At 37.9% G+C, this 24,568-nt stretch overlaps 1 protein-coding gene across 3 annotated transcripts in view; it reads right to left on the reverse strand.

Moving 5' to 3' along the window:
* Window positions 1–2,756: 2,756 nt before the first annotated feature.
* The window catches only part of IMMP2L (inner mitochondrial membrane peptidase subunit 2), an 860,599-nt gene continuing 838,787 nt past the window's right edge, over window positions 2,757–24,568 (reverse strand). For all 3 annotated transcript variants that reach the window (XM_004741947.3, XM_004741948.3, XM_013051034.2), the window contains one exon: window positions 2,757–3,639. In XM_004741947.3, the coding sequence (XP_004742004.1) occupies window positions 3,520–3,639 (120 nt within the window). In that variant the 3' untranslated portion in view covers window positions 2,757–3,519. The remainder of the gene's footprint in view (window positions 3,640–24,568) is intronic.

Genomic DNA, 24,568 nt, shown 5'->3' on the forward strand with positions numbered 1-24,568 from the left:
TCTTGTAAGTCTGGTTTAGTCGTGATGAACTCCTTTAGCTGTTGCTTGACTGTCAAACTCTCTCCCCTTCAATTCTGTATGATAACTTTGCCAGGTAGAGTATTCTTGATTGAAGGATTTTTCTTTCATCACTTTGCAGGGCAGAGGGAGATGATATATTCAAAGTTTCTGCTGAAAAATCTGATGGTCTTATGGAGTTCCTTGTATGCAATAAATTGCTTTTTCTTGCTGCCTGTAAGATGTTCTCCTCATCTTTGACATTTTAATTACACTGTGCTTTGGTGAGAGTCTCTTTGGAACTCTGAGATTCCTGGATCCAGAATTCTGTTTCCTTCCATGGCTTAGGAAATTTTCAGGCATTAATTCTTCCAATAAGTTTTCTGCCCATCTCTCTCTTCTCCTTCTAGGAATCCTCTAGCATGAGTATTAGTTCACTGGATGTTGTCCCTTAAACTAGCTCTTCTTTTTTTTCCTTTGTTCTTTTTCCTCTTACTGGATGAGTTCTATGACCTTGGCTTTGATTTCATTAATTCTTTCTGCTGCTTTACCTAGTCAGCGGTTGCATCTCTCTAGCTAATTTTTTAGGTTACTTATTGGATTCTTTAGCTCTGTGATTCTATATGATACTTCATTTTATTTTCTTTTTATTGAATCTTCAGTTGTTCATGCATTCTCCTGAGTTCAGTGAGCATCTGTATGACTGTTACTTTGAACTTTGAACAGGTAAATCATTTCTATCTTTGTCTTTAAGGACTTTTTATGAGGTTTTTTTTTTTTTTTTTCCATTGGGCACACATTCCTATTTCTTCATATTCATGACTCTCTGTTGGCTTCTATGCATTAGCTGTCATCACTCCCAGTCTTGAAGGAGTGACCTTGTTTAGGAGATGAACCTTACCATTCTATCCTTCTCTAGCTCTTGGTTGTCTCTCAAACCTTTGTGATTGTCCAAGCAAGCTACTTTATTTCTGGTGGTTCCCAATATTTGAAGGTATGCCAAGACCTGTCATGGCTCCTGGGGTGGGGGTGGGGGATTCTTAGCACCTAGATTCAGGCTTTTTGGAAGACAAACCCTTAGGTAGCAGCTTTTGAAGTATGCAAATGTGTACAGTTCTGTGGGACCACAAGTCTTGCTGGCCACAACAGCTAGATAATGTAGACCTGTCCCCTAGGTGTCATTTAAAAAAAAAAAAAAAAAAAAAAGGAGCAGGAGACAAGTACAGAAATTCCTTTCTGGGGTGGTGGAAACCTGGAGTGAGGGAGAGTGCTAAGATGGTGTTAACAGCTGCTGTTAATAGGCATATATAGGCACTGACTTCTATCCCTGGCATCCCTACATCTTTAGGTCCCTAGGTCTGTACCAGACCATATGTGTGCCCCTCAGGCCAAAGCTCCAGGACAAGCATATAGGCCTCTTTACCAAAAGAAGGTGTTATGTATCAGTCTGCTCTCTGTGTTGCATCCTGGGGGTGTAGCCAGATGAGAACTCTCTTTCAGATTGTTACTACAGCTAGTTGATCCAGAAGTGTCCTCTGGGCAGCAACTACAAAAATACAAAACAAAAAACAAAGCACCAGACATGCATATAGGCTTCTGACTAGGAGATACTGGCACTTTGGAATGTGGCAAAGAGTACAAAGATAATGCCTGTGCTATTGAGGTCTCTGAAGATTAGTCAGGCCTAAGATGTGTGTTTAATTTGAAGATAAGATAACAGGCCTTTTTCACAGAAAGACTGGGCTCCTTGGTCTGTTGACTCCTGCTGTATCCTGGGGGTGGCAGCTGGTGAAGAACTCTTTCTGCATTGGTTAATATTAGGTGACTGATGCTCTTATAAAAGTATAGAGTGGATAACAGTGATTAAGTCTGCCTAGAGTTGCATTTTTGAGGAGGTAACTTAGAAGCTGAGTTGTTCAACATCATCAAGTACTAACTCTGCTGGTGATGTGTTAGATGGCTAGAGAATATGAAATTAAATAAAGAGCATTTATCTTCTCTCTGAAGATTTACAATCTTGAATTAATAGGAATCAGAGGTAGTGAGTGAGGCAGCAAGGATGATAACCAGTTTGCTGAACTGTTAAAATATCAAATTCCTCACCAGGTGGTAATAAATAGGAGCAATTCACAGAACTGCTCTATTTGCTCTACCCTGCCTGTCCTCAGTATCACCTCCACACCCCTTTTCTGTGAGTCCCAGAATTCCCTATTTTTTAGCAACTAAAGGGTCATTGGCCTTATGCACTCAATATTTTACACATAATCCCAGGGGATGCCCTTTGCCAAGAGACAAAAGTTACAAGCCTTGAAATGGTACTGACTGTTTAGTAAATAGGAGTTAAAAGGCCAGAGCATGAAATAGAAGTTGGGGAATAGAGAGAAATGGAATTGATAAGGGTCCAACAAAAGATTTTAAGCAGATCTCCTTTTAAAAACAACACTTTTCATTATACATAAGTACTCACTGATATTTGTTGAATGTGCTACTATGATGCTGAAGAATTGTTAGTAACAGCTGCTGTTAATAGGCATATATATATATATATATATTTTTTTTTTACCCTTACTCTTTGCATTCCTGACCACTAAGGAAACTTGCATCCACATTTGCAAGAATGAATATAGACTCGTATGAAGGGATTTACTGCCTTACCTCTGCAGTTAGAGGATCTATGATGCCGTTATCATCCCACTTTGCAATTGGTGATTTCAGTATTTACAGAGATAAACACTGAAAATCATTGGGAGGAAAAAAAGTTGGTCAAACAGGAATATTTTTTTTATTTCACTCAGAACATTTTACCACATAGTGACTGAATACTGATGAATAGGTTTATTCATGGATGTGAACAGGCAAGAGATCACTCAGAAGTTTTTATTTAAAAGGGCTAATAAGAAAGCTTTAATTGTATGGAAATATTGATAGAATTGGTTCTCCTTACTTTAATTCCTTGCTTCCAAAAAAAAAAAAAAATATTCCTCAGTAAGGGAGGTACAGGTTAAATGATTAATACCCAAAACAGTACCTGAGCAAATCAGTTTTATTTTTATATCACAGTTTACTGTTCTTCTTAGCCAGCAGTCACTGCCTCGTACATACTGTCAATTACAATATAATTTCCATCACTGTATGTTTCTTCATGTTCTAAAGAGTAAATGACATTACTGAATTACTTTCATCAAATATTAATTTTCATATTCTCTCAGCAGCAAGCACCAAAATTAAAACCCAACAATCGAGAGACTAAGTACACATAACAATTTCCCTGTAAGACATGGGAATAAAGTTTTCCTATTCCCAAAGGTCTGTATTTTTTGGCATTGAGCAATAGAGTATTACAATTAAACACAAAATCAGTTGCTATTTAATACTATATAATATTTTAACACTTTTTCTTTAATAATGCAGATCATTTCATTTGAAACAAACGTTGCCCTTCTGAAGGTTCCTCCTCTCCATCCCTTCTGTAATGGATGGTTTTGGCCTGCCAATGCCAGCAGCTGAGGGAGTTTCATGCCATTATTCCTCTTCTCTCTGAACTAGCAAGCGCTCTGGAGGAAGAACAGATTCCAATTTCTGCCAGCGCTCTGGAGGCCACAGGATATGTGTAGCATGGGCATGTAGAAGTCCGAGGGAAACCTGAACCCATGGAGACACAAAGAAAGCAAGAAATTATTTTATCAGAATTAGTATCTCAAAGACAGAATTTGATCCAGGTCTGAAATTCGTTGGAAAAATAATGATTAAAAATAGTAAACATTTATATGGTACTTTTGTAGGTGATTTATATACCTGAATGCCTTTAAATCCTCATAACCATTGGAGGTAGTTATTAGACCCATTTTGCATTTGAGAAAACTAATACAAGTTAAAGAACTTGACAAAAGTCCTACAGCAACCAGTTAGTTGGTGGAGGCTGGCTTCAGGGCTGAGCTGTCCAACCCCAGGGTCTGCAACCTTAACCCCCCCATCCTCAGTTTGCATACAGCCAGGGAGCATAAATCTGGTTTGCATTCTCAGAATTTCCTATGGAGTTACCAGTATTTTAGGGGGACTTTACTATGTGGATAAGTCAGAGACATGAAAAAAATATTTTTTATGAAAAGTATTGTCCCATCTACTGGCTGAGCAGCACGAGTTAGATTAAAGTGAGACTAAAGGCCTTCCTTGGAAACGACATGGAGCAACATGGAACTAGTGATCACAGAGGGAGGTGGAAACTAAGGGAAAGCCAGCATTGGAGGATAGGAATCAAGTATAAAGATGACAGATGGCAAAGAAGCCCCATCAACAGATATGTGCCTGGTTTAAGAGGAGGTCACTAGAGGGAAGCACTGAAGGCTGAACCCTGAGAAGGAAGGAGCCCTTAAGAGGCAGTAGCGCTCCTAGGGCCATCAGCTGCAGTGGGCAGAAGAATGCAGGCAAACCTGTTTAAAAGGCAGATCCAGGAAGGCCCTATTCTCAGATCACCCTGCAGTGAAGCAAGGTCTGGAAACCTGTGTCTTTTGTTGTTGATGCTATTGTTGTTACTATCGGATAATATTTTAATAGTAGTTAAAAAAACTTAAAGTACACTTAGCACATATCTATGTAGTGCTAGCTATAAACCCGATACTATGGGTCCACTTTTTATTTTCAAATCTTTTCCAATCAATTGGAGCTCCATAGAGATTAACATACAAGACTGCTTTCATTGAAGTACTATTTACTAGCATATGCATTCGAGAAATCACATTGCATAGAGAGTCAAAGAACTGGATGGCAGGTGAGGGACTCTAAAAACATAACTAGAGGGGCACCTGGGTGGCTCAGTGGGTTAAGCCTCTGCCTTCAGCCAAGGTCATGATCCCAGGGTCCTGGGATCGAGCCCCGTGTCGGGCTCTCTGTTCAGCAGGGAGCCTGCTTCCCCTCCTCTCTCTCTACCTGCCTCTCTGCCTACTTGTGATCTCTGTCTGTCAAATATATAAATAAAATCTTTAAAAACATAACTAGAAACACTTTTTTTTTTTTAAACAAACTTCACAACATGTTGGAACACAAATAAGCCCAATGGCTATCAAGAAGCCCAGGGGCCCAATAAAGGAATATTATTTTGAAAATCAAACTAGTTACTTATATTTTGTTGCATTTGTTACTTTCTCCTTGTATGCCTATCTGTATACATATACTTTTTGTATTGAACAATTTGAAATTTGCTGATACTCTGAATTTACCCCTAATATTTCCATGTGTCTCCTCAGAACTCTTTCCTACATAAACATATTGCCAGTTCTTAACGATACAATATTAATGTATAGCCAATATTCAGAATTTTCCAATTGCCCTAATAATGTCTTTTATAGCTATTTTTTTTAATTCTTAAGGATCAACAATTGCATCATAATTGTCATTGTTTTTGTTCAGGCCTGTTGCCTTGTAAGATATCCTACATTTATAATTGCTTGATTTTTTTTCCCCTCCTGAAAAGATTCAAGTTAAATGTTCTTGGCAAGAACACAATGTACTTGATAATGCATTCTTCCTATTCTGCCATGGCAGAAGGCTCAAAGTATCTGTTTGTCCCAGTCTTGGGATATGAAGTTTGATCACTTGATTAAGGTGATATTGACCAGATTTCTCCTCTGTAAACAAATCGTTCTCTTTTTATAATTAGTAACTAATCTGTGGGATGGTATCTTGAAATATGTAACTGTCCTGTGTCAAGATTTCATCTAGTCATTTTATTATTTCTCAAGGAAGCTAGTTTCTAAACCATCTCATGATCTTAACATCCATCGATGATTCTTCCTGAATTAGTTAGCACATCGATGATTACAACAGGAGTTTCCAAATTTATTTTTCCTTTTATATTTATTAGCCATCATTCTTCTTAAATTGACTCCTCTTCCGATCCCAAGTCCCTCTTTCAATCAATATCAAATATTTCTTCTTATGAATTCTTGGTTAACAGTGGACAGCTCTCTGTCAGTCCCCAACCACTTCCTTATTTCTTGGTACCACTCCATGTTGCAGGCCTCCTTGTACTTTATACCTGTTTAGCCATAATCAGACATCTTATAAAGAAGCCTTGGTTTTACCCAGGAATATTGTTTAGAAACCAAAGCCTGCTACTATATGTACTCATTGATCTAAAGGTGTCAGAGAAGAAAAATAAAATACCTAAAAGCTCAAGGTTTTCCCTCACCTTCCCCCATTCCATATTTCTCTCTCCCTTCTTCTAAAGTCAGCTCTCTGGTTCCCAACCACAAATTTACTGGGTAAAAAAATCAAGGTTTCTTTGCAACTATTTTAATCCTTAAAATACATCTCATTTTTTAAGGGTTATATTTATTGGAATTTGTCCTTTTTGTGCTCCACAGTGTAGCTGTATTAAGCACTGTTCGGTTTGTTTCCATTTGTATTCGATTTTAGTGGGCTTTTGCTATCCTTTTTGATTAAGGCTTTTTCCCTGTTATTTTTGAATACATAAACATTTGCATGGTTCAAAAGTCAAAATTATTCTTAAAAGGTAAGGTAGGCAGAATGCCCCATCTAACACACACTCCAAATGTATCCATATCTTAATCTCTGGAAGGTATGAATATGCAGTGCTACAGAGCAAAGAGCATTAAGGTTACAGATGGACTTAAGGTTGCTGATCAATCAGTTGATGCCAAGATAATGAGACTATCCTGTAACATTCCATGAACCCAAATATAATCACAAGAATCCACAAATGTAGATGAACTAAGCAGAAAAGTTAGAATCAGGCGGAGATGTTATACGGCTGGATTTTGTAGATGGAGAAAAGGGCCATGAGCCAAGGAATGCAGGTGGCCTCTAGAAACTAGCAAGGAAAGCAATTATCCCCTAGAGATTTCAGAAAAAATGCAGCTTTGCTGATACTTTGATTTTAGCCCAAAGGATACATAATTGGACTCATGACCTCCAGAACTATAAAATAAAGTTTGTTTTAAGCCACTATATTTGTGGCAATCTAGTGGGAAACTAATACAAGAAATACAAATTGCATTCCCATCCACTACCACACCTCTCGAAGATGAACTGTTTTCATTAGAATATTTTTCTTATTTCCCATTTTTTTCCCTCATACCAAATGTAGAATCCTACATTCACTTTTGCACCTTTTTTTTATTCTCACCCGGATATCTTAGAAACCATTCCCTAACACTTCATTGAAAGGGAGCCTATGGTTTTTACAACCCCTCTCCCCTTAGTGATTCTAATTAGCCTCATTGGGAATTCAGGATCTGAATTTGCCACTTAGCACCACACCCAGAAGCAGCAAGCTTAACGGACTTTAAAGAATCCTTTGAATATATTCTGGAACATGCTAAGTAACCATTTCAACCAGGTTAACTGCCAGGAGCTTAGATCTAATGGTCTGTCATAGTGAACTTCTTATCTATTTTTGTTTTTGTTTGGGCTCAGTGAAACTGTAGGACAGCTGGTCTCCATCCTCTCCAGAATAACCCTTTTTAGATTTGATAGCTGCTACTTGGTTGTTCCTCAAGCCTTTATTTGCTGTTCCAACTTGTTTAACTTGTCTCATATGGTTGATTTGCCAGGACTCCTGCCAATATATTTGCTTGCTTGCTTGGTGATTCAAATTTTTTTTTTTTAAAAAATCAACTTTCATTTTACTAAAGCCTAGGATTTTCTTTATTCCAAACATTTATTAGGTATACAACGTGCTTCCTGGGTGGGGTCGGGAGAGGTTGGGGAGAACCTCACAGATGTAGAGTATTATTGTTTAATAGTATGGTATGGAGTGCAAAATTTAAGAATTTCTTTAATGAAGACTAATAAACAGTGCCTATGTATTCTAGCAGTCTGTCACAGATCCTTATTAGTATGTATACAGACATGCAAAGAACATAGTGAGTAAAGCACAGAAAATTCAGAAGTAAAAGAACTTAAAAACTAAAAGCTATACCTCAGCTATAGTTTTGTTTTCCACACATACTGGATTAAGCAGGGTCTTCCAGAGAAACAGAACCAGTAGGACATGTGTTCATACACAGAAACAACTTTATTTAAAGGATTTAGCTCATATAATTATGGAGGCTTGGTGAGTTTAAAATCTACCTAATGGGGAAGCCAGAAGACTCAGCAAAGAGTTGCAGTTTAATTTCAAAGGCAGTCTGCTGGCAAATCCTTTATTGCTTGTGGGAGGGCAGCCTTTTGTTCTATGCAGGCCTTCAACTGACTGGATGAAGTCCACCCACCTATTGGAGAACAAAATGCTTTACTCAAAGTCCTCTGATCTAAATGTAAATCTCAGCCCAAAATACCCTTAAAGTAACCTGCAAAGGGGTGGACCCCATAGCCCATCTAAACTGAGACATAAAATTAACTATGACACCTGACAAATATAATCCTCCTCCTTACTCAGTGTCACACTCCATGCTTACTACACCTAGGGCAGTGTTCTGAGTGACTTGGGCATCCTGATGCATTTAATCCTCACAATAACTCTTGTGATACAGGTTCTATTATGGTCTCCATGGTGGAGGAAACCTGGGCATAGAATAAGATTTTTTTTGAGCCAAGACTGAAGTGTATACTCTCTGCCCCTTGATCTTTATCAGGATCCATCATAATACTTATTTTCCAAAGGAGACACTTTGACCATCAAAGATCAGGTCAGCTTAATCATATTGCTGTCCCACATACTTCCCTGAAACACCTAGATTAATCAGAAGGAAATTACTATTAGGACCTGCATTGTTTTCTGCAAAACTCATATGTTGAAGCCCTAACCCCCAGTACCTCAGAATAGGACTGTACTTGCAAATAGTTATCTCTTTAAAGGTTCTAAGTTAAATGAAGCCAGTAGGGTGGCCCTAATCCAATCAGGCTGGAATTTTGTTAGAGGAGGATATTAAGACACATAAACAACAGGGGTACGGTATGGACACAGCAAAACATCGGTCATTTGTAAGCCAATGAGCAAAGCTTCAGAAGAAACAAAACTTGCTGACACTTGACCTTGGACTGCTAGTCTTCAGCACTGTGAGAAATTTTCTATTGCTCAAGCCATGCAGTCTATGATATTTGGTTATGGCAGCCCTAGCAAACTAAGAGATGAAAAAAAGGAGAATACTGGACTGGAAGTTAGTTCCCTAAGATGTGCCGATACTCATTCAAAATAGGGAAACGAAGAATCCAAACTATAAATCCTTAAAGTTAGTGAGGAAGCATGTCAAAAGCCAAGATAGGCCAAAAGCTAAGCTTCTTGCACCAAATAGCCAAGGTATGAATGAAAAAAATTAAAAGAAATTTCAAAAACCTACTATGAACACACAAATGATACAAAAAGTGAAACAGGCTTACGGCTGATGTGGATAAAGTTCTAGTAGTCTGAATTCAAGCTCAAACCAGCCATAGCATTCTGCTAAGCCAAAGCCAGGCCAAGGCCTTCACTCCCTTCAGTTCTATGAAGGCAGAAAGGTAAGGAAGCTGCAGAAGAAAAGTTTGACTTAGCAGAGGCTGGTTCATGAGGTTTAAGGAAAGAAGCCATCTCCCTAAGGAAAAAAAACAAGGTAAAGCAACAAATTATCCAGAAAATGTATCTGAGATCATTAATGAAGGTGGCTACCCTAATGAACAGATTTTTCCGGTAGATGAAACAGTCTTCTATTGGAAGACTTGTTCATAGCTAGAGAGGAGAAGTCAGTGTCAGCCTTCAAACTTTGAAAATGCTATCAAACACCACTACATACTATAGAGAAATTGTTCATGAAAATAAGAGTATATTGATGTGACAACCTGCACTGTTGTCTTATTTTAAGTAACTCCAACAGCCAATCCAAATCTTCAACAACCACCAGCCAGCCATCAACACTGAGGCAAGACCCTCTACCAACAAAAAAAATATGACTTTTTGAAAGCTCAGGTTATCATTCATTAAAAAATATCTTCTAAAAAATGCTGAAGTATGTACATTGCAATAATGTTGTATTTCAAAAACCAAACTTAATACAGTTTAATGGAAACCTAACTTTTATATGCACTGAAAAACCAAAAAATTCATTTAACATCTTTATTGTAATATTCATGTTATTGCAGCAATCTAGAACAGAACCATGGTATCTCTAAAGTATGACTAAAATTTTCTCAATAGGTTAGATTACCCTGACCGAACAATGTAGTATTTTACTGGGACTTGACTCTTCCCTATGCTTTTTTGTGTCCCATGTTTAACTGTATCTCCTCTTCAATGCACTTAACATTTTTAGGCATAAGGAATCCACCTTTATGGTAAATTTTAGAATACAACAGAATCATATTAAATCATTATAATCCCTTAGCAGATCATTGTGTTTTTAGTGTCTGCTGAATGAGAAAATAGTTCCACATATATTAATAGGCCTCTTACAATAACTCTGTTGCAGATTGGGAATCAATGATCTAGAATAGTCTATTTTAATTGTGTATTCTAATAGCAAAAATATTAGAAAACTGACTTCAATATTTAAGAATTTTATATATATATATTAGTTATATAACTAGTTATATATATAAATGATAATATATAGTTATATATTATCAGTTATATATTATATAAGCAATATATAATTATAATATATAATATATAACTGATAATATATAACTATATATTATCAGTTATATATAATATATTATAATTATATATTGCTTATATATATATACATATATCTCTTATATATATATATATACATATATATAAGCATTCCATAAAAAACAAATGTTAGTAAAGTTTAAACTCTTACTTGTTCAGTTCAAGAGTTCTAATTTTTTGTTTTTGCATCCAGGGGATCATTATACACACCCTTTGCCAATTCCTGATCCCCTCTGCTCTAGGAAACACCAAAATTACTAGCTGAAAATTGATCAGTGCTATTAGTCAACTAGTTTGTTTTATCGACACAATGCCAAGGAAGCACATGGACTAAATTTGCAGTGAATTGCCCGTTTTTGATTGACTTGGCTCCACTGAGAAGTTATGTTGGCATGTGGTAAACGCAGCCTTCATGAACACCGACTTTTCTTCAGGTGCCAGAGGCACAGATGTGTGTTGCTATGGTTCCCACCACCCCCTATTCATAGGCCTATAGTTTATGGAGCACCCTCCCAGTTCTTGGCTTCAGAGTACCTTCTCTTGAAGGAAGAGCTTACAAAAATAAGAATAAGCAAAGTACAAGAGTCTAAAGGTAGGATAGAGGGAAAAACACAGGAAAGAAGGAAGAAGATGACTGTAAATGGGAGCAAAGACTTTTCAAAAAAGATACTCAGAACTAGAGCCAGGGTCACAAGAGGATCAGGATGAGAAATGAGAAGAAGCACAAAAATTCCTTGGATTAAAATATTTTCCAAAAGAAAATACAAACACATTTTATATGCAGTATAAGCAAATAAAATCTGTCTGTAATGAATTTACTTAGCAGTGTAAGGAGAAAAATTTCCACATAAACAAGGCAGCAGTCAGATTTATTCTATAATATTAAATTACCTACAATTACTTTTGAAAGTCAAATCAAACTGCAACAATATTAGAACTGGGAAGAACACTGTTTAAAAAAAAAAAGGGCTGGTTTGCCAGAGCTTAAAGAGGTCAGTCAGCTTTCACTCTGCCATCCAAAGCCCTTTTTACCCACATCTTTCCAAACTTACCTGCATTATATCTCAGTATGGAAGTTCTACTCTAAGGGCTTCTTCAGGGTACACCTAAGAGCACATGCCTTGTTCACCTTCCTACTTCTGATGACTGCTGTACTGTTTGTAATCCCCTTCCTCATACCTCTGGGACCCCTCCTGTAAAACCCACTTTAGTCCAGATTTTCCACAGAGTCCTTCCCAGCCACCGCAGTTCTCCTCCATTTGTTCCTCTTTGCCCAAGGAACTGAGGCCTGGTGTTGGTCTACCCAGCATCAGGTACTTAAAAAGAAATGGCGGGGGGCGGGGTGGATGGGGAGGACCAAGGGCCTCTGGCAAATATGGCAGAATAGAAGACCCTAAAGTCCCTGCCTCCCACTGATGCAACTAGATAATTCCCACATCAGTGTAAATTACACAGGAAACAATCTGAAACTGGCAGAGTAGACTCTCCGCAGCTAAATGTAAAGAGGAGGCCACATGTAAGAGGAAAGAAAGAACAGAGACATGACTGGGAGCTAAAGAGACTTGCAGGGATTGTCCACTGGATGGAGGCATTCTCCCTCAGGGAAAGGAAAGAAAGAGACTCTCATAACAAGTACCCCAGGCATGGAGAACCCTCATGGGGAAGATGAATTCCTGTAACTTTAAACTTTGAAAATGAGAGGGGCCAAATTTCAAGGGTTCTTAAAATAAGGGGGGGGGGCTGAACACCTAAAACTTTCAAAATCAGCAGGCTCTGCTCTGGGGGAACAAGAAAGGCTAGAGGACACTGAGTCCATGCCTTTCAAGAGACAGCACAACAAAGAGCCTGCAGAGACACAGCATAGAAGCAGCAGTTTGAAAATGGCTCAGGTATAAAGCAGAGAGATTTGTTCAGTAATCTCACAGCATGTTCTGGAGGGGTAGAAATCCTTGGGAAATCTCTCAAAAAAGAAAAGTGCTGACAGGAGCCATTTCCCTTCCCCATGTCCCAGCCTAGATACACAGGTATCTGTAGGAACCGGAGCCAACACTTGCTATCTAGTTTGCTAACAGTGTGCTCACAAACCTCCATCCTCGTGCTTCTGCTAATCTACTCCCTCCACCCGGCCTGCCTCTGTTTGGGGCAGCTGTAGGTCCCCTCTTGCAGGACACACACTGTGAGAGAAGAGAACAGGAGAAGAAAGGAACAGAACAAGAGCAATAACCATAAAACAAGTAACAAAATGGCCATAAGTATGTAACTGTCAATAATTACTTTCAATGGACATGGACCAAACACTCCAATCAAAAGACAGAGGATGATGGAATAGATTTTAAAAAGAAAAGCAAGATCCATCTATACCTTGCCTACCAGGAAACTCATTTCAGACCTGAAGACACCTGCAAATTCAAAGTGAAGGGATGGAAACGTATTTATCATGCAAATGGAAGTTGAAAAAAAAAGTGGAGTTGCAATATTTATATCACAAAATAGACTTTAAAACGAAGACTCTAAGAGACAAGGAAGAACATAAAGGGATCAAATGATAAGAAGTTATAACGATTGTAAGTATGGCACGCAAATACATAAAGCAGCTAATAACTAACATAAAGCACCTAATCAATAGTAATATAATAGTAGGGGATAGTGGCTTTGAATAATATACTAGACCACATGGATCTAGATGGATCTGACAGATATATTCAGAGCATTCCCATCCTGAAAGAGCAGAATTACACATTCTTTTCTGGAAAATGTTCCCTGTGCACTTGAACAGATCACGTATTAGGCCACAAAACAAGTCTCCCAAGTTAAAAAAGACTGAAGTCCTATCATGCATCTTTTCTGACCACATGCTATGAAATTAGAGATCAAACACAAGAAAGGACCCGGAAAAAAGCACAAATACATGGAGGTTAAATAACAGGCTACTCAACAATGAATGAGTCAACCAAGAAATCAAAGAGGAAATTAAAAAAATACATGGAGATAAGTAAAACTGAAAACACAGTAGACTAAGGTTTTGGATTGCAGCAAAAGCTGTTCTCAGAGGAAAGTTGATACCAATATAGATCTACCCACCTCAAGAAGCAAGAAAAATCTCAAGCAATCTAACCTTACACACAAAGGATGTGGAAAGACAAAACAAAACAAAACCCCAAACACGCAGAAGTAAGGAAATACTAAAGATTAAAACAGATAAAACTAGGAGCTGGCTCTTTGAAAAGATCAATAAAATTGACAGACTTAACCCAGACTAATTAAAAGGAAAAACAGAAAGGACTCAAACAAAATTAAAAATGAAAGGGGAGAAATAATGATCGATACCATAGAAATTCAAAAGATTATAAGAGATATCATGAAAAATTGTATGTCAGGGGCACCTGGGTAGCTCAGGGGGTTAAGCCTCTGCTTTTGGCTCAGGGTCCTGGGATCGAGCCCTACATCGGGCTGTCTGCACAGCGGGGAGCCTGCTTCCCCCTCTCTGCTTGCCTCTCTGCCTACTTGTGAACGCTCTCTCTGTGTCAAATAAATAAATAAAATCTTAAAAAAAATTATATGCCAACAATTGGACAACCTAGAAGAAATGGGTATATTCCTAGAAACATAAACTCCAAAAACTGAAGGAGGAAGAAATAGAAAATTTGAAGAGACTGATAACCAGTAATAAAATTGAATCAGTAAACAAAAAACTCCCAAGAAACAAAAGTTGAGAATCAGACAGTTCACAAATGAATTCTAGCAACATTTAAAGAAGTGTCAATATCTATTCTTCTTAAAATATTCCAAATAATAGAAGAGAAGGAAAGCTTTCATATTCATTTTATGAGGCTAGCATTCTCCCTGATACCAAAACTAGATAAGGACACTACAAAAAAAGGACAACAACTATAGACCACTATCTCTGACAAATATAAATGCAAAATCCTCAAAAAAATACTCACAAACAAAATCCAACATACATTAAAAAAAAAATCATTCACCATGAACAAGTGCAGTTTATTTCTGGGATACAAGGATGGTTCAGTATTTGCTAAATGAATCAATATGATCACATCATGTCAACAAGAGAAAGGATTAAAAACCATATGATCATTTCAATAGATGCAGAAAAAGCATCTGACAAAGTACAAGATTGATTCATGATTAAAGCTCTCAACAAAGTAGGTCTACAGGGAACATACTTCATTATAATAAAGGTCATATATGAAAAGCCCACAATGAACATCATACTCAATGGTGAAAAACTCAGAGCTTTTCCCCTAAGGTCAAGAATGAGACAAGGATGTCCACTCTCACCACTTTTATTCAACACAATACTGGCAAGTCCTAGCCAAGACAAGAAAAAGAAATTAAAAGCATCCAAATTAGCAAGAAGAAGTAAATTTTTTTTTCCTTTTGCAGATGACATGATACTATATAGAGAAAACACAAAAGACTCCACCAAAAAACTACTAGAACTGATAAATGAATTCAGTAAAGTTGCAGGATATAAAAATGAATATACAGAAATCAGTTGTACTCCTATACACTAATAATTAAGCAGTAGAAAGAGAAATGGAAAAAAAAATCCCATTTACAATTGCACCAAAAACAATAAAATGCCTATGAATAAGCTTAATCAAAGAGATCAAAGACCTGTGCTTTGTAAACTATGAAACATTGATGGATTTACAAAATATTGTTAAAATGTCCACACTACCCAAGGCAATCTATAGATTTAATGCAGTCTCTATCAAAATACCAACAGCATTTTTCCAGAATTAGAACAAGCAATTCTAAAATTTGTAAGGAACCAAAAAAGACCCTGAATAGAAAGAGAAATCCAAAACTACAGGTATCACAATCTCAGATTTCAAGATAAATTAAAAGCTCTAGTAATTGAAACACTATGTTATCGCCATAAAAGTAGACACAAAGATCAACAGAACAGAATAGAAAGCCCAGAAATAAACCCATGATTATATGGTCAATTTAATCTTTGACAAAGAAGGCAAGAACTTGCAATGGGAAGACAATCTCTCCAGCGAATGGTGTTGAGAAAAGTAGACAACTACATTCTGTTGTCTAGACTGAAACTGGACCCCTTTCTTACACCATATACAAAAACAGAATCAAAATGGATGAAAGACCTAAATGTGAGACCTGAGACCATAGAAATCCTAAAGTGAGAACAGGCCCTAATTTTTTTGACATTGGCTATAGCAACATTTTCCCCGATGTATCTCCTGAGGCAAGGGAAACAAAAGCAAAAATAAATTATTTGGACTACATTAAAAGTAAAAGCTTCTGCACAGCAAAGGAAACAATCATCAAAACTAAAAGGCAACCTACTGAATTGGAAGAAGATATTTGCAAATGACATATCCCACAAAGGGTCAGTATCCAAAATATATGAAGAGCTTATACAACTCAATACCCAAAAAAACAAATAATCTAAGTTAAAAATGGGCAGCAGATATGGACATTTCCCCAAAGAACACATCCAGATGGCCAACAGACACATAAAAGGATGTTCATCATCACTTATCATGAGAGGAAGGCAAATCAAAGCCACAATGAGCTATCACCTCATACCTGTCAAAATAGCTAAAATCAAGGAGATAAGAAACAACAGATATTGGGGAGGATGTAAAGAAAAAAGAACTTGCGTGCACTGTTGGTGGTAATGTAGATTGGTACAGCCATTGTGGAAAGTATGGAGGTGCCTTAAAAAATTAAAAACAGAAATACCATATGATCTAAAAATTCAATTTCTGGGTATTTACCCAAAGAAAATGAAAACATTAGTTTGCAAAGATACATGTACCCCTATGTTTATTGCAACTTCACAATATCCTCTTTATGTTTTTGATGCATAATTATTGTGCTTGATTATAGAAGTTTCCCCAGACTATGCTGGAGTGTTACATTATATATGATATAGACATTGTTTATAGACACTCTTGATAGACACGGATATCACCTTTCCAAAATCTAAGAATTCAGAAGTCTGAAACACATTTGCCTTTCAAGGTTTGAGATAAAATATTATCTTTAAATCTATGCAAAGGTGAATATTTATTAAAGAGGATAACTGTAATCAGAGTTACGAATTTAGTTCTGGGCAGGGTGGGCACTCTGCTAGAAGCTGGAAATATACACAATAAAGATGAGCCCTGTCCTCCAGGATCTCATGATCTGGTGGAAAGGACAGATGTTTCCACAAACCATCAATGTACAACCTGACAAGCAGACATACAAAGGAACTAAGTACCTTGAGCAGAGACTGTGGCCAACCCTTGGGAAGGCTCCACTGAGTGGGTACATTTCGGTGGCTCTAAAGGATATTGAAGATCTCCCTCTCCTGAAGGCAGATTTTTACTCATGACAATCTCTTGCCAGACTTTTTATCAGTAACACTCTCCAAGTCTTGCTTGCCCTCCACTGAATTTCAAATTAAGACAATGTGATAGGTTTATACAACCCAATATTTTGCAATGAAAAAGTAAAGCCATATGCTTTACAAAAGACTCAAAATGAGATTCTCTCTTTTAAAGTCCTCATTCTAGCACAAGTGTTTTCCTTCATTACCAACAATTTTAACTTTAATCATTTCAAAGCAATTTTCCTGTTCAAGACTTAGCTTCAATCAGAATGCATTTTCAGGTCACTTTGTGGCCTCTTCATGATTCTCTCTAGATAACTACAGAATCATGCATAATCATTCTAGTTCCCCCAAGACACCTTCAGTAAGTAGTTAGTTCAACATTTTATGCAAAAATAGATACAAAACAGGCCCCTAGGGGTATCTTCAGCTAATTTTCATGAATTAATTTCCCAGGATTAATGTTTATGCACCACTCTCTTCACCACATAATCAAATCACTGGAGTTGAAGTGTTCTAACTCCTTATTTTGCAGCTTGATTAAACAGGTCATGAAATACTTGAATATCATTTGGATAGTTAGCAACTCAGTATCCACACTAATCCATAGTAGTTGGATGACATTACTGATGTCTCATTGTTTACTTGTGTTCTCTCTAGTAGCTGATGTCCCGCATCCTATTTTTACGTAAGAGATAAAACAGTTCATGTAAATACATGAAGGGAGAGGTGTGAAAGCCTTTGTTGTTGACACTGTTTTAAACCATATTTAGACCAAGTGGACAGGCACCTACAGGAGTAGAATAGTTTGCCTCGATACAGGAATTCAGGACAACAAGGTAACTGATTTCCACTGCCAGTCCTGCTGCCACGGTGACTTCTGTTCACTGGGTGGTTGGCATCCATCTCTCCCCACTTCCCATCCTTCTTCATTCCTTCTTTCAAAAAGAATGTGAGGAGATTTACAAAATAAACAATGAGAAACAAAAGAAGGTAAATAAAAATGTTAACTACAAGGGTGAAGACAGTAGCTGTGCAGAGCCCCACACTTGGTTCTTAGCTATCCAAGGGCCAATGTGAAGAAAGAAACATGCTAACTTACACAGTTCTCACAGGACCAGACGCAAGTTGTCCTCTGATTCAGTTTCTGCAAGCTCTTTCTCACATCGGATCCCCGACAGCATACTCTAAATATCATGAGCGACTATGTCCCTGCCATAGGTTCCCCCAGAAAGTTACAGCAGAATTCACCTTGCAGGCAATTGGGTGAGTGTTGTTCTTCAAGAGACTAAGGCAATGCAGTCTTGTATATAATCTAGGGATCTTATTCCAATGATAGGAATTTACTATCTGGAAGCCTGGAGAGATAGCATACCCTTTAAATAATCGTTTCTAAATTTTATGCCCTCAACTGTATTTTTCTTCCACAGAAGATCCTATGGAAGGATTCTGGGCTCAGCCAATTGGATGCCCACATATGGGACTCTGAACACGGAGGGAGCGATGCAGAGACTCGGAAACCATGAGAGTTACTGGCAGAGAGATGAACGCCAGGAAGTGTCCAGTGATACCAATTGCGAAACTCATCGCCCTGCTCCTGGGTGAACATAAGGGCTTATTTTGCTAACTGTCCAGTTCCTCTGCCTGGTTTTAGAGGATTATTCAGTATCCTTCCAATAACACCTTTTCTGCTTAAACGAGTCAGGATGAAAAAAAGAAAGTCAGATGGCTTTGTGATTTTTGTTGCAAGATAACTGATTGATACGCTATCGTGAAAATAGTAGTAAAAGAATGTTGATAAGGATATTTGGAATTAATTCTAAGTACTAATTCCAAAGGTGATGCAATCAAGGCTTAGAAATGTTGCCTACAGGTAGGGACCTAGTTAGTTGAGGCTGGGATGCAAATCCTAGCCCTGGCTCCTAGCCCACAGCCCTGTTCAACATACCTGTCAGTGAAATGAGGTGTAGAGCCCTGGAAATTGCAAAGGTTGGCAAGGGGCCCTGCATCAGTGCTTTCTAAACCTGCTTTTACCCCAGGGAAAAGCGAGGCCTTTCATTTTCTGCAGAAAAAAACAAACATTGCACAGGAAGGTTTGTATACATCCGTGCCACTCTGTTTGGGAACTGCTGCTGCTGTGTAGCAGCAGGGCATGTGACAAGCCACTGGGCTGTAAGGAACACTTGCTGGCAGGGACAAGAAAGCCGGTGCTGATGACAGCGATGGGGTTATGTCCGTGTGCATAAAAGCACTTGTAAAATTAAGAAATGCAGAGACCCTAAAGTGCATTCCTTTTACTCAGTGAGATCGATATATAAAAGCCTACTATGTACCAAGTATAGGACATGGATTCTAAATCTATTGCGATGGAGGAGCCATGGGCTCTGGCCTTAAGGAGTTTGTAACTTAGAGGGGAGGACAGTTGTCACACGCTTGATCCATGGGATGTGTTTGGCATAAGTGAGGGTTGCAGCACGGGAGTGTAATCTGGTAATACAGGCCAGTGAAGGATTAGGAAAGAGACAGGTTTTCAATTCTAACAGGGGCGCCACCTCTGACTACAATCTAAGGAAAGAAAAGGCAAGAGAAAGAGAACAGTCAGGAGATTTGTTGGCTTAGAGTGCTGACAAGAGATATGAGCATGTTCTGGGGAAGAAGGAAAGAATGCTTTGAGAATGAAATTCAAATTTCATAGCACAGTGTACACAACACTTCAGAAATGTACTTTATTCCTTGGTACTCCTTAACATGTACTTGGATCACCCTTACATTTTTTTGAACAGGCCTTGCTCTCTCACATCTTTGTACCTTTGCATATACTACTTTTCTACCTTCTGAAAGTCTTTCTTCTGCCTTTTACCTAGGTCACCCGCTTCATTTTTCCAGATGTAGCTTAATACCACTTCCTCCTGGAGTTGGAAGGTTTCCACCTTCTCCTCCCAGTCTCAGCAACTGGTGCTTAGTTAATGGCAACTAGTAATTATCATACTGTCCATGGATAGTCTATTTTGTTATTTCTCTTACTAGGTGTGAGCTTCTTGAAGTGGACACTGTCTTACGTTCTAAAGCTATGGCATGAAAATACAAAGAAGCTAAAAAAAATGTTGATTAAAGAAGTGAAATAGATACAATATGCATTTAGATTGGATACAATTTCACAACTGATTGGACATGGGGACTGAGAAAAGAAGGAATTACAGAGAAGACTGATTTCTCCCCTGTCTGGAAAGATGGTAATTACTTTAACAGCAGAGGGATCATGGCAGAAGGAGCAGATTAGGGAAACAATGAGTTCAGTTTTGTATTATTCAATCTGAGATTGCTATTGAATGTCACAGAATGTCACAGACCATTCTCTGCGAGTTCAGGCAACTGTGTGAAGTAGAACTTAGAGATCTAGGAATCATCTGGTGTATTCATGGGAATGAAAATGCTCTCCCAGAGAAGAATAAAGTGAGAGTGTTAAGGACAGACACCTAGGGGAACACAGCATTTCAAAGATAATGCTAGAAAGCTACCAGCTGTATGCAAGAATAAACTTCCTTGAACAGTAACACATGCTCCCATAGACCAGAGCTCATGAGATTTCTGTGCAAGTAGAGTCATATTGCTCAGCTGTAAAAAGGTAAGCATTGACATTAGGCACAGCAGAACAGAGCAAAGACTAGGGGAGGAAATAGCTGCAGTTTTAAAGGTGATTTACAACTATTAGTTCTTCTTCCTGAGCCTAGAGAACCTATAAAGACCCAGACAAAAACCTATTAAAATTTCTATATTCCAAATTGCTATTTGCTTGATTAATTCTACAGCATGTCTCTTTTCTTTACATTTGTGTATCTATCCCTGGGGAAAGGTTGATAACTTCAATAGTAGTCTAAGAAAAATACAACAGAAACAAATTCATTTTTTCCAGTATAGAGTTAAGAATTAACTAGAGAGTAGCCACTGCTATGGATTATACATGACGATTCCACTAACTCAGATAGTTGTTGACTCTAATTTGCAATTTTTTATAGAGCAAACTTGAGGGATACATAGATTGATTTTGATAGTGCAATAGGCTGAGATTTACAATGAAAACTTCTGATGCTTTATAAATCATCCCGATGATGAAGGTTCCACAGATTTGGTACTCTTGTCTTCATGCATGCTATGTGACACCCTCCCACTGTTAGGAAGCTGTCATCAATCATTTCCTCTAAAAAACTGGAGAGGAATATGGTATGCACGAAGCACCACGAATAGACACTGCCCTGTCCTTGGATGAAGTCTCTTCATGAAAATCCCTGGCCTATTTAGCCCACTGGATCTAGTACTGACACATGAAACTACAGTTACAATTAACTTTCCTTTTCCATTGTTTTTCTTTTCTCTGGTGGCTTTTCCGTGTCTTCTATAACTTGAAAAGACAATTGCTTCATTAAAGAAATGTTAACTCAATGGGATGGAGGGGATTAACCAATCCAAACTTATTCTTCAGTCAGAAAGTCAGAAGAGATCCTCTCTAATTATCAGAAACCCTGATAATTCAGCATCAGTAGCACACTGTCCCTGTTCCTGGGATACCATGATGTACATATAGTCCAAGGAAGAGGAGTGGGAAACCATTGGTAAGCAGCATGCAGAGAGAATGCTGGGGTCATTGGGGTCAGAAAACCATCTAGGGATCCAGACTCGGAAAATTAATAACTCTTTCATTTTTGGTAAGTTATTTGACTTCTTTTAGTCTTCATTCGTTGTCAAAATGGGAGCAACAATATCAGCTCTGTGAGGTTGCCACAAGAATTAAAGGCTGTAAAGTTTGCATTGTTCTAGCACAGAGCCCTGATACACACTAACTACTCTGACAGCCCCATAATAAGTCAGGTACAGATGAAGCCTGAGGTGTAATACATTAATAACAAGAGATAAAAAGATGAGGTATTGAAATAGCTACAATATATACCATCCCATTGGTAACTGTTAATGGTAACCAATTAGGAGTTTTGCATTTTAGAAAAATTCTATTCAGTTAACTTGTGATACTGGTTTATAACTATAAAAATGATTGCAAGAAATCTTGTCCCAATAAATTTACTGCTTAGGAACTCTGTCTCCAACAGCAATAAGACATGGCTGTTGTTATGTTTCATTTTTTGATGCAGAGCTGAACTTTGAAGGAGTTTTTCTATGTACTAAGATGAGCTCAATAAAAACGAAATCCTTTGGATTAAGGTAACATCCCTAAGAGACCTCTGCTTCTGGTAAAAAGGCATTTGCAGCAGTGAACACAAAGAGAGAGAGAGAGAGAGAGAGAGAGAGAAGGGGAGGAGGACTCCATGTTGCTTTAAATTACCTATCTGACAGATCACAAAAAAATGGCTTTTAGGTAAATGACCATTATTTTCTTGATTTTTCTCCCAGCTCCACAATACCAGTTAAAAGGGCCACTGGAAATATGAATTTTCTTAGCAAAATAAAGCATTACAAATGGTGCCAGTTCCTGACCACTGATTCGTTCCTTAACCTTTGCTGGCATCTGTTTTCACTATTCAACAGAATTGTGTTTTTGAAGATCAACATTTCCAAGGAAATGTTTTCAGTCTCCACCTTCCTCTGCAGTATTCAACGCTGTTGACCATCCCCAGCTAGAAAGTCACCCTAATGACTACCTTACTTCTCTTCTTAGTGCTCTGAACACACTGTAAAGTTCTGTACCCTCATTATCAGCCACCTGTTTCCTGAATGTAAGTATTTCCCTAGGTTATGTTTTCTTTGTTTGTTTGTTTGTTTTCCCTGCTCTCATTTATATACTTTCCCTTGGTGAACTCATCTGCTGCCATTTCTTTAAGTCCTACTCTGGCAAAAATCCCTCAAATCTCTATTTCCAGCTTTACCTTTCTCTCAATCTCCAGATCTGATTTTGGGTGTCCTCCTTATTACACAAACATGAAGTACACAAGACACCGGCTCTCAGTTCTATCATTGATAGCTTTCAACTATCAATTCTATCCAATTAGTATCTTATCCTAGCTTCTCAGCTACCCAGCTCCAACCGTAACATTAGATCCATAATTAGACTTCTGTCTGTGCTTTACCATCTTCATATCAAATTAGTTAACAGATTCTTCCTTGTTTGAATTCCTCTGCTCCTTTCCACTCACACAGCCATCATCAAGGGACAGGTTCATATCTCCTCTTCCTCAGTCATCTTTATACCAAATTCCCCAATTTCAACCTTGTTTTGCTCCATCTGCTGTATTCTCCGGTACCAGATTAATTTTCTAAAGCTTTGCTTCAATCAGGTCATTCTCATGATTAACACATTTCAATGGTTCCTCACTTCCTACTAACACAAAAGATGTGCAGCCTGGTATTCAAGAACTACCACAGTATATGGCCACTACTGATCTTTCTATTCTTTTTGCTCATGATTCCTTTACCTTGTACCCTATACAAGCTCCATACAAGTTCTCCAGGTTGACTTGAATGTCCACCAAAGCGTGAGCACTACTGCTCTAAACTAAACCAAACTGAAATGGTCACAATTATTATTTGGCTACTCCGTATTTATGCATTTACTCCTGCTGTTCCTCTAAAGTATCATCATCATCTCCATATCTTTATTGTACCCATCCCTTGACATCCAGTGACATTTTCCATAAAGCTCTTATAAAATGCCTCTCTTTCATTCCCAATTCTATGTTTCTCTCATTACCTTATTTATAATTACATATTATGCCCCATGTCTTCTAGATTTCTATAAGATCCAATAAGGCAGAACTCATGTCTAATTTATCTTTTATCCTTTAAAGAACTCAATGTAACATCTTTTGATAGACTGTCAAATAGAATGTCAAAAATGACACTCTCTTAGACAAGACTAGGTTAGGAAGGAACTACATGTGCATGGCTGACAAAGGAATGTGTTATTAATTTTAGCATAAAATTTATTTCATAATATTTAAAATTTAGATGTGTTCATTAGTCATAGCAACTTATTTTTAAAAGCTAAATTAAGATTTTTACACTTTTTGATGAAATAGCCAATGCACGTATACATAAACAATTCTACTTATTTATGTAAACAACCAACTTGTGGAACTTTGAATTTTTCAAAGATGATGACAAAAAAATACCTCCCAATTCAAAAACTCTCTGCAGTGTGATCTTTCTAACCTACTTCCCCTTCAAGACGTGGAATTTATTTCTTCATCTGCTTGAATCTGGTTGGGGGTGGGTACCTGTGACTGCTTTGATCAATTCTGGGCATAGCACTTAACTGGCCTGGCAGCTTTTCTTCTTGCCTCTTGGAAAACAGCCATCATGTCACAAGTGTAACTGAGATCACCACACTGTGAGAAGCCCAAGCCACACTGAGACACTTGGATCATGAAATGCCATATGGAAAGAGAAAAGTGAAGGCCAAAGAACACTGGGCACCAAACATCTCAGTGAAGAAACCACGTTGGAATTGGATCTTTCAGCTCTGGCTGCTCTACTTGCTACCACATGAGTCAGACAGAAACCATCCAGACAACTCCTTCCCAGTTTCCTAACACATACAATTGTGAACAAAATAAAATGGTTTTAGATCACTAAATTCTGGTGTACTGTGT

The sequence above is a fragment of the Mustela putorius genome, unplaced genomic scaffold (genome assembly GCF_011764305.1).
Source record: "Mustela putorius furo isolate JIRA1106 unplaced genomic scaffold, ASM1176430v1.1 tig00003845_pilon_pilon_pilon, whole genome shotgun sequence".
In the NCBI taxonomy this organism is placed as follows: Eukaryota; Metazoa; Chordata; class Mammalia; order Carnivora; family Mustelidae; genus Mustela; species Mustela putorius.